This window comes from Syngnathus typhle, unplaced genomic scaffold (assembly GCF_033458585.1).
Source record: "Syngnathus typhle isolate RoL2023-S1 ecotype Sweden unplaced genomic scaffold, RoL_Styp_1.0 HiC_scaffold_174, whole genome shotgun sequence".
In the NCBI taxonomy this organism is placed as follows: domain Eukaryota; kingdom Metazoa; phylum Chordata; class Actinopteri; order Syngnathiformes; family Syngnathidae; genus Syngnathus; species Syngnathus typhle.
Genome location: NW_026872080.1, coordinates 93,769 through 102,596, shown reverse-complemented (window position 1 = coordinate 102,596; position 8,828 = coordinate 93,769). Strand labels below are relative to the sequence as shown.

The following is an 8,828-nucleotide window of genomic DNA, read 5'->3' as shown; positions in this document are numbered from 1 at the left end:
GAGTCACGACGAGGGGCAAGTTTTGGTTTCCAAGGGTGTTTTTATTCCTCTTCGTCTCTCCCATACAGAGCCGCCTCTTTCCCGTGCGCGCACGGAGCGCGGTGGTGCGTTTACGGGCAGTCGGAGAAATCAACGCCAACAAAAAAAATTACATCCAGCCTAGTTAAGACCATACCAAAGACTATAAAAATGGGACCCATTGCCTCCCTGCGTGTGTGACGGTCATTGGGACTTAAAAAAAAAAAAAAAATTCTTTAAAAATTGGGTGCGTATTATACATGGGTACAGGCTTTTTTCCAGCATCAGCATGCCATTTTTAGGGTGCGTATTATACATGGGGGCGCACTATACACGGAAAAAAACGGTATCTATTTTTTCCCTATTCGCCTGCAGCGTCTCGCCTTAAGTTGACAAAAGTAACGCTGCAATACATAATCGAATAGGTCCTATTTCAAGTTGAGACAGTTGAAATTCACTGTAGAACATTTTAACATTCAAAATACTCATTCAGTTAACACTTTAGTTTAAGTAACCTGTTTGAAGAGTTTTAACAAGAACAGAAATGACAAGAACATACAGCTGGTCAAAGTTAATCATTTTAGGAACTAAGATTTTTGTTGAGGAAGAAGAGCATTATAACATTTTTTCCTTTTAGGCGGCTTCTTCTTTGGTTTATGAGCTCTCCTGTTTTCGAGAACACCCTTTCTGAGGGAACTGAGGACGCTACAATGCCCAGATATTTTGATACAAGATGGCTGAGGTATGGGTACGCTTGTTCGTGATCTTTCCACCATTGTAATGGGTCATGGTCTCTAGGGATTAGTCTCTCTTCCAAGTAACGGCGCATCTCAATGAGTGTATCAGTGGCTGCAGTCCGGTGCTGTTGTGACAGCTGTGCATGTGTGTCAAAATCAGACCATAACCCTCTTGCTGTTGATATGGTAGGGCTTGATGCAGGGGTTGGAGGCACAGGTGACGCTGCTTGAGGTACAGATGATACTGCTTGAAGAACAGGTGACACCGCTAGAGGTACCAGTGACGCTGCTTGAGGTACAGGTGAAGGTGCTTGAGGTACAGGTGAAGCTGCTTGAGGTACAGGTGAAGCTGCTTGAGAACGAGGTGACGCTGTTTTAGGCAAATTTTGATTTTTCTTCATTTCTGCAAGCATTTGCCTTTTAACATTTTCTACATTGTCTTTGCTGCGAAAAGCAATGTTTCGAAAGCGAATGTCCAGGAATGTGCATGCAGCCATAGAGTAAAACGTTTCAATAGCATGAAATCTGCGTTGGCACTGGCGTATCAGCTGCCCGGAAAGTATGTTCTCTTGATTCTCTGTAGCAGCCGTAGCTTTTAGAAGGACTGAAACAAGATGAATCACCTTTGACATGGACACTTGCTTTGAGGAAGAGATCTCTTGCGTTGCCTGTTCATACAGTCTCAACGCTTCAATGGTAGGTTGGATCAAGTTCATTTCTTCACTGCTCAGACACAGGTCATTCCTTCCAAGAATGCAAAGAGTAGTGGTGACTGCTTCCCTCTGTTCAAAAAACCTGTCCAACATGTAAAATGCAGAATTCCATCTCATTTCAACAGACTGTATGAGTTTATGCTCAGGCATGTCCAGTTGCTTCTGCAAGTTTGAAAGCTTCTCTGTGGCTTTGGAGCTGTGGTGGAAAAATGTAACAATAGCGCTACATTTGTGCAAGAGATTAACAATTTCCGGGACAGCTTTAATGGCATCTTTCACCACCAAGTTTAACGTGTGGGCAAAGCACGGGTAGTGGGTCCAACCAGCCTGGTGAACTGCAGCCACAACATTGGCACCATTGTCTGTGATGACTGCTGCCACTTTCTGAGTAATGCCCCAATGATCTGTAATTCTTTTCAGCGCTAAACTAATGTTAGCGGCAGTGTGCTGTTCAGTAAAGCAATTAGCTTCTAGGACATATTCTACCATCTGCCAGTCGTGCACAAAGTGACAGGTCACTGTCAAGTAGGACTGGGTGCTTCTTGATGTCCACATATCTGTTGTTAAAACCACACTCTCAGCATTTTCTAAAGTTCTCTTCACCTCATTGCAGAAGGCTGTGTACATGTGCGTTATAGTTTCTTCTTTGATCTTTTTGCGGCTAGGCATTTTAAAACTTGGGTCAACGTACTTCATAAGGGCATTAAATCCCCTGTCCTCCACTATTGATATGGGCTGGAGGTCCAGGCAAATCATCTTGGCAATCAGGTCTGTGATGTTTCCTGCTCTTGGAGAGTCATCTATTGAATTTTGTAGAAAAAAGTATTACGTCATGTACATGAATTATTAACCTTTTTAGAAAAAAATTAATGAAAGATGCATATTAATAGTATAACTTTAATTAAAAGGAGCTATTTAGTTTTCTCTCTCTCTCTCTCTCTCTCTCTCTCTCTCTCTCTCTCTCTCTCTCTCTCTCTCTCTCTCTCTCTCTCTCTCTCTCTCTCTCTCTGTTGTTAGGAAAAGGTTTTGTCTTTTAGTATAATGTAAAAAGAGACATGGTACCAACAGAGATGCAGGGCTTAATCGTTATGAGCAGCAAAACTATCAATTTGTAAAGCCACTGGATACTTATTTTTAATATTGTTATACTTTAGTGTTGTTTATAGAAAGTGGAGTTACAAATAAAACGTATGGCGTTCGACCACAAATTGAAAAGGGGAAAACTTTATTTATAAATGACTGACTAAAGCGCAGTAATTATTGCTTCAAATAGCACATCAACCACAAATGCTTACGATTTTTGGTTAGCACCTGTTACCTGGATATGTCTTGCCTTTCTGAAACGCTGCTTCTAAGGTACTTTGGTACCTTGGCCTCGGAGTCGGTGTGGCTGCAGGGTTTTCCGTCGCTGCGGCACGTTTCAACTGCAGCTCTTTATGAACCTCGGAGTGAATTTTGCTTAAATGTTTAGTCAGGTTTGTGGTGTTGCCACAATATTTAATTGTTTTGTGACAAATTTCGCATTTTGCCTCGTTGTTGTTAAGTAAACTATAATATCCCCAAACCAAACTTCTTTTGCGCTCGGACTGGGCCGCCGCCGGGGCCATGCTTGTTTGTGTTTGTTTGGATTGGAACGGGGGGCGGAGGAGGAGGGCTTGGCTTGTGAGAAAAGGGGACGGGAGCAGAGCAGAGCAGGACACGCCGGTGCAGCAGGCGGAAGGAAAAGTAGTGCTAGCATGAGTGCAAGTCGTCAAATTGGAGCAGAAAAAAATGAGGAAAGATATAATTAAATAATTGTAAGTATCCACATTTTAGCTAGGGAGATCGATACTCAAAAATGAGCAGCCTGGATCGATATATCGATATTTTGGTATCGATCCGCCCATCCCTAGTGGAGACGCCAAGCTGCCCTCGTTACAGCAAACCTGAAGACAGAGGTAAGTGATTTCTCAAGTATCTCCCCTCTAACTTCAAATTTGATTTTGGATAAACATCTTCAATAAACACTGACGCATGTGCCTAGTTTTTTTTTTTTTTTTTTTTTTAACCTGGACTGATGTGTTTGTGTGCAAATTATCATTTCCAAACTGGGTAGCGGTTAATAGAATACTCTAAGATTCTGCCATTTCATTTACTATACTCGGTTAAAATATTGTCCTGTTGTTGCAATGGTCTTTTTCTGAGGTACATTCTGAAGAATTTGGAATGAATTAACTCCATTAGATGCATGAAAGTGAAAATAAGTTGTAAAACAAGCATAGGCGGCACTTTTAAATCTGCTATATTGTTTTACCTGTGAAAATTAATGCTGTATCATTGGAAGGCTGTTCAAAGTCTGCGCGCAAGGCTTTTGCACAAGGAAAATTGGCCGTCCATGTGTGCACAATGGGACAAAATGTCCACCGCCATCCCCATGTGCTTGCAATTGAAGACATTGCTGGTTTAAAGTCAAAGTGGATACACAAACAAAGAAAGGAAGATTAGTAAAATCACATGCTACAAATACAAGCAACATTTCAAGTGTCTTTGGCTGCTTTCGGTCATCCGTTTTGCAATTTGTCCGAGTGAAGGCAAAGTGCTTCGCCTTGTCGCTAAATGCTGCAGTGGGACATGCGTTCGCCAGATTGACAAGAACGTTACACATTTTTTGAAATTTTTTTCACAGACTTGGAATGAAATGGAAATGTGTATACAAAAAAAATATCCGAAAAATTCCTGATTATTATCGTTTGGCACTTTCTCTTTCAGAATGAACAGAAAAGTCATCAAAGCCCAAGTGGTGGGGATGCGGCGCAACATTCGGGCCAGAGCGTGGAAGTCAACCTGTGAAAAAGATGGGCATTATGAAAACGTAACTGTTGCCCTCTGTGATGGTAAGACCGCTTTTAAGATGACTCTTTTCAGTCATCTGGCTCGCCGAGTCACAGAGGGCAACAGTTACGTTATCGCCCATTTCATGGCGGAGACCAACAAGCCAAATGTGCTGCTCTGTCAAAAGAGCAGCAAAATATACGTCAGGGCGGAGGCGAAGTGCAGCGATGCCTTAAGGGCTGAGGCACGCGCACTAATTTTCCCCCCGTCGTTGGCAATGCCCCTCAGCGAGGTGATCAGAAACCCTCTTGAGGGGCTGGTAAACGTTGAGGGACAGGTCGAAAGTGTAAGTTTAATTCACCTGCATGTTAAATATTTATTTAGAAGTACTAAAAATACAAAATTTACAATAATGTAACTGTTGCCCTCTGTGACGACGAGAGCCTATAAAGTAGTTCTCTTTGAACACTTGGCAGCCCTCGTCACAGAGGGCAGCAGTTACATTTTTTTAAACTTTGGTGTGGACGAACGTGGCCAAGGGCTCCTCACCAAAGCCGGCTCAAAAATTTTCATGGCGGCGGAAGTCCAAACCAGCCCACAGCTGGAAGAAGAGGCCAGGGCCCTGGTCTACCCCAAGTCAGTGGCATCATCTCCTCAGGAGGTAGTGAATAAACTACCTGAGGAGATGGTGTCACTGGAGGGCGTAATAACCGATGTAAGTTACCTGCAGCCGCAAATGCACATATACACACGTCTTTGTGTTCACCTGTGAAGACATGATGCATGTGCAATAATGTACATGCATGCGCATGCAAAGCCAACCACCCACCGACACACACACGCCAACACCAACACACACACACACGCCAACACCGACACACACACACACACGCCAACACCGACACACGCCAACACCGACACACACCGACACACACCCACACGCACACACGCGCGCGCACACACACACACACAATATCATTGAAATCCTCTGTTTAGTACTAAGGTTTTTTTTTTTGGTCATCTCAATTTGCTCCACTTTAGATGCGTCCAATCCGCATGGTGCGCCAGAGAGGGAACAACCTTGCGCCATTTCGGGCTTTGACACTCAAAAAAGTAAGTAGGCATTTGTACTTCCGCTGTTGTACCACTTTGCACACACTTTTTTTAAACTACCGCAGGATGAAGCCGCTGTCAAAATTGGCCTTTGGCGGGAGGCTAATCTCGTTGAATTAAAAGTAGGGGGTTCCTTCGTTTTCACCCACCTGAGTGCCCGGGTGAACGATTCGGGAGTAATGCTCCACTCTACGACTTTCACAGAAATAAAGGTTAGTAAATGGCTTCATAGCAGTGGAATTTAAATGGTGCTTGCTTTTTGCTGATTATTCCCTTTTCCAAGATCAACTGGGTTAAGGTTCCCAATCTATTTTTCCCATTACAAACAATGGAAAAAAAATTAATCCGTTCCAAGACTAAATAAATCCCTTTTTTCATTTTTTTTTCTTCATTTCTTCATTTTTGTCCCATCGCGCAATTGCAGCGTTACGCCCAGCGTGCAACCGTAGCGCGCTGCCGACCGCGCAACTGCTCCGCGCTGGTCGCATTATTGTGACCGTCGCTGAAATTTACAAAATATTTGTAACGTCCTAATGTACTTTCCAAAATTGAAGTGTACCTCAGTGCGCAGGGGGCTTAATTTGGTCCCATTGCGCAACCGCCCGCAGCGCGCCGGGCGCTCACTGTCACATTGCTTTAAGAACGTCTGTGTTTTAGGATTGCTTTACTGCTCCCACTTGCTTTATTTGGAGGCATGATTAGCCTTTAGTAAACTTTGTTTTCCATTCATAAAAACTAATTAGATTTTTATTTTATTCAACAGGCCTGCAACTCCAGCCTCATCCTAAATGTCTGTGGTATCCTCTATGGGGAAGAGGTGGTGGAGGTTGTGTCCGATTCGGGCGAAGTGACAAGCATCAAGCTTGAGATCTGGCAGAAAACTTTCAGCCAGCCCCCGAAGATACCACAAGATGGGCTGGCCATCACTGTCACACGTGTGCAGGGTGACGTGATAAAAATTGAATGCGTGAATGAATGCATGGATGAATGCGTGAATGAATGAATGCATGAAGGAATGAATGTCGATGCATAATTGTTCAAATTAAAATTCAACCAAATTCTCCAAATTTTGTTTTTCAACTGTAATTTCTACATTTTTCAACTGATTCGACCCATTCCAACTTTCAACTGTTCATCATTTTTCTACCTATTCCACAACTTCCCAAAAACTTCACATCTTGTATTTTGAAATTCACACCCAATTCTCCAATATTTCCTTTTTCCTTTCTCTTTTCTACATTTTTCAACCCATTCCAACTGTTCATCATTTTTCTACCTATTCCGCAACTTCCCACTTACCAAACACTTCACATCTTTTATTTTGAAAGTCACACCCAGTTCCTTTTTCCCTTCTAATTTCTACATTTTTCAACCGATTCAACCCATTCCAACTTTCATCTGTTCATCATTTTTTTACCTATTCCACAACTTCCCACTTACCAAAAACTTTACATCTTTTATTTTGAAATTCACACCCAATTCTTTTTTCCCTTCTCATTTCTACATTTTTCAACCGATTCAACCCATTCCAACTTTCAACTGTGTATCATTTTTCTACCTATTCCACAACTTACCAAATATTTCACATCTTTTATTTTGAAATTCACTCCCAATTCCTTTTTCCCTTCTCATTTCTACATTTTTCAACCGATTCAACCCATTCCAACTTTCAACTGTTCATCATTTTTCTACCTATTCCACAATTTCCCACTTACCAAAAACTTCACAGCTTTTATTTTGAAATTCACACCCAATTCCTTTTTCCCTTCTCATTTCTACATTTTTCAACCGATTCAACCCATTCCAACTTTCAACTGTTCATCATTTTTCTACCTATTCCACAACTTACCAAAAACTTCACTTCTATTTTGAAATTCACACCCAATTCTCCAATATTTCCTTTTTCCCTTCTCATTTCTACATTATTCAACCGATTCAACTCGTTTCAACATCATTCTGCAGCATTCCTTAAATATTTATTCAACTTCACCTTCACACGCAATTTCTTCAGGAATTGCAAATTCTAGTTTTAAATGTTTTTCAACTCGTATCCTCACCAACTCAATGTTTGTTGTTTCAGTTTTTCCGTGTTTCCTCTAACTCCACGTGTTCCCTTTGTCAAGACAGGAGTTTGGCCCCTGCGGTACTGAACCTTGATGGGATTTGGCCTGTCTTGCCAGAGAAATGACACAGGTTTGTGAATGTGTTCACGTCATTCACTCTTTAGTACACGGATGCCAGTTGTACATGTTTTTGAAGTATTGTAATGTGATTTTCAAAAATGAGTTCATAATGATATTATATTGTAGCACAGCGACAGCCAAGTCTTTCAAAAGGACTCGTACGATGGAGGCCAGCATCATGGAACGCAAACTCCCAAACCAGCGTGGCAATCGTGACTTCTGCTGATTCTTCTACGGAACAATCAAGGGCACCTCTGGCAGCTCTTCGCTTTGACTTTGACATCTACCTCTTTTATTTTTAACATGCTGTCTTTTATGTGCCCTCTCTGCATCCATTGCAGCCTGGTGATTCTGAAAGGGGGATCCTCCCATCTGTGGTCCCTTCTCAAGGTTTCTCCTTTTTCCCCTGGTGTTTTTTGTTTTAGTTTTTCCTTGCCCTTTTGGGAGCTTAAGATCAGGGGATGCTTTGAGAATAATTGCCAATTTGTCTATGTAAAGCCCTTTGAGACTGCTTGTGATTTAGGGCTATGTAAATATATTTTACTTGACTTCTATGGAAAATTGTCAGGAAGCCCGTTTTAGTTTTGCTGCTTTTCCTCACCTCCATGTTTTTATTGTATCTTCTTGGGTATTGCCTGGCCTTTGACTGTTGGAAACTTGCCCCTCTGGTTTTACTCTATTAAGTCTCAAATACGTACAGTCTGTTTTCTGTTCTCCTTTATTTATGTATTTATTTGTTTATTTGTTTGATTGCTTATTTATTGTTTAATCATACATTTATTTGGTTACTTTTTCAGCAATGCTTTGAACTCTGAAGTCGTAATCATTTTGATTTGCACAATTGTTGGACTTCATACATTTCTTTGCCTCAAACCATGTTTACATTATCTTTTGTATATGTATCTCAAGTCTGTCTAATACCATCTGCAATCATGCTACAGTTGAATTATTAAATAAAAAAAATTAAAAAAACACTTGTGTTTATGCAGAGTAGAGATAAACGCTAATGTACTTTTTTATTCAGCAACTTTTTATTTTTCCCCACTCGTCTTCCATAGCAGTACAATCCCTCTTGCGCAACACAGCGCACCCCACTGACAACATTATGCAAGACCTCCTATAACGCAGTATATATATGTATTATACCGTCTGCTCAATGACCTCAACCGCTTCTTTGCTCGCTTCGACGCTCAGAACAGCACTTGCCCGCTGAAGGCTACTCCCCCGTCACACGAGCTGCCCCTGTGCCTCTC

At 41.7% G+C, this 8,828-nt stretch overlaps 2 protein-coding genes across 5 annotated transcripts; one reads left to right on the top strand and one right to left on the bottom strand.

Moving 5' to 3' along the window:
- Window positions 1–1,023: 1,023 nt before the first annotated feature.
- Window positions 1,024–3,075, bottom strand: LOC133148825 (zinc finger BED domain-containing protein 4-like). Its single transcript, XM_061271720.1, has 5 exons — window positions 3,039–3,075; window positions 2,787–2,954; window positions 1,596–2,268; window positions 1,379–1,478; window positions 1,024–1,104 (listed from the first exon to the last, which is right to left on the bottom strand). The coding sequence occupies exons 1-5, from the start codon at window positions 3,073–3,075 to the stop codon at window positions 1,024–1,026; spliced, it is 1,059 nt and encodes a 352-aa protein (XP_061127704.1).
- A 1,358-nt stretch (window positions 3,076–4,433) lies between these two features.
- Window positions 4,434–8,508, top strand: LOC133148826 (uncharacterized). Of its 4 annotated transcripts, none has more exons than XM_061271723.1 (6): window positions 4,774–4,994; window positions 5,321–5,392; window positions 5,458–5,604; window positions 6,156–6,327; window positions 7,520–7,585; window positions 7,702–8,508. In XM_061271723.1, exons 1-5 carry the CDS (start codon window positions 4,851–4,853, stop codon window positions 7,540–7,542), a joined length of 558 nt encoding a protein of 185 aa, XP_061127707.1. In that variant the 5' UTR covers window positions 4,774–4,850; the 3' UTR covers window positions 7,543–7,585; window positions 7,702–8,508. The 4 variants fall into 4 exon arrangements, 2 of the variants coding, with proteins under 2 accessions (XP_061127707.1, XP_061127705.1); XM_061271721.1 differs by having other exon boundaries at window positions 6,156–6,336; XR_009712872.1 differs by lacking the exon at window positions 4,774–4,994 and adding an exon at window positions 4,434–4,625 and having other exon boundaries at window positions 6,156–7,585.
- Window positions 8,509–8,828: the final 320 nt, after the last annotated feature.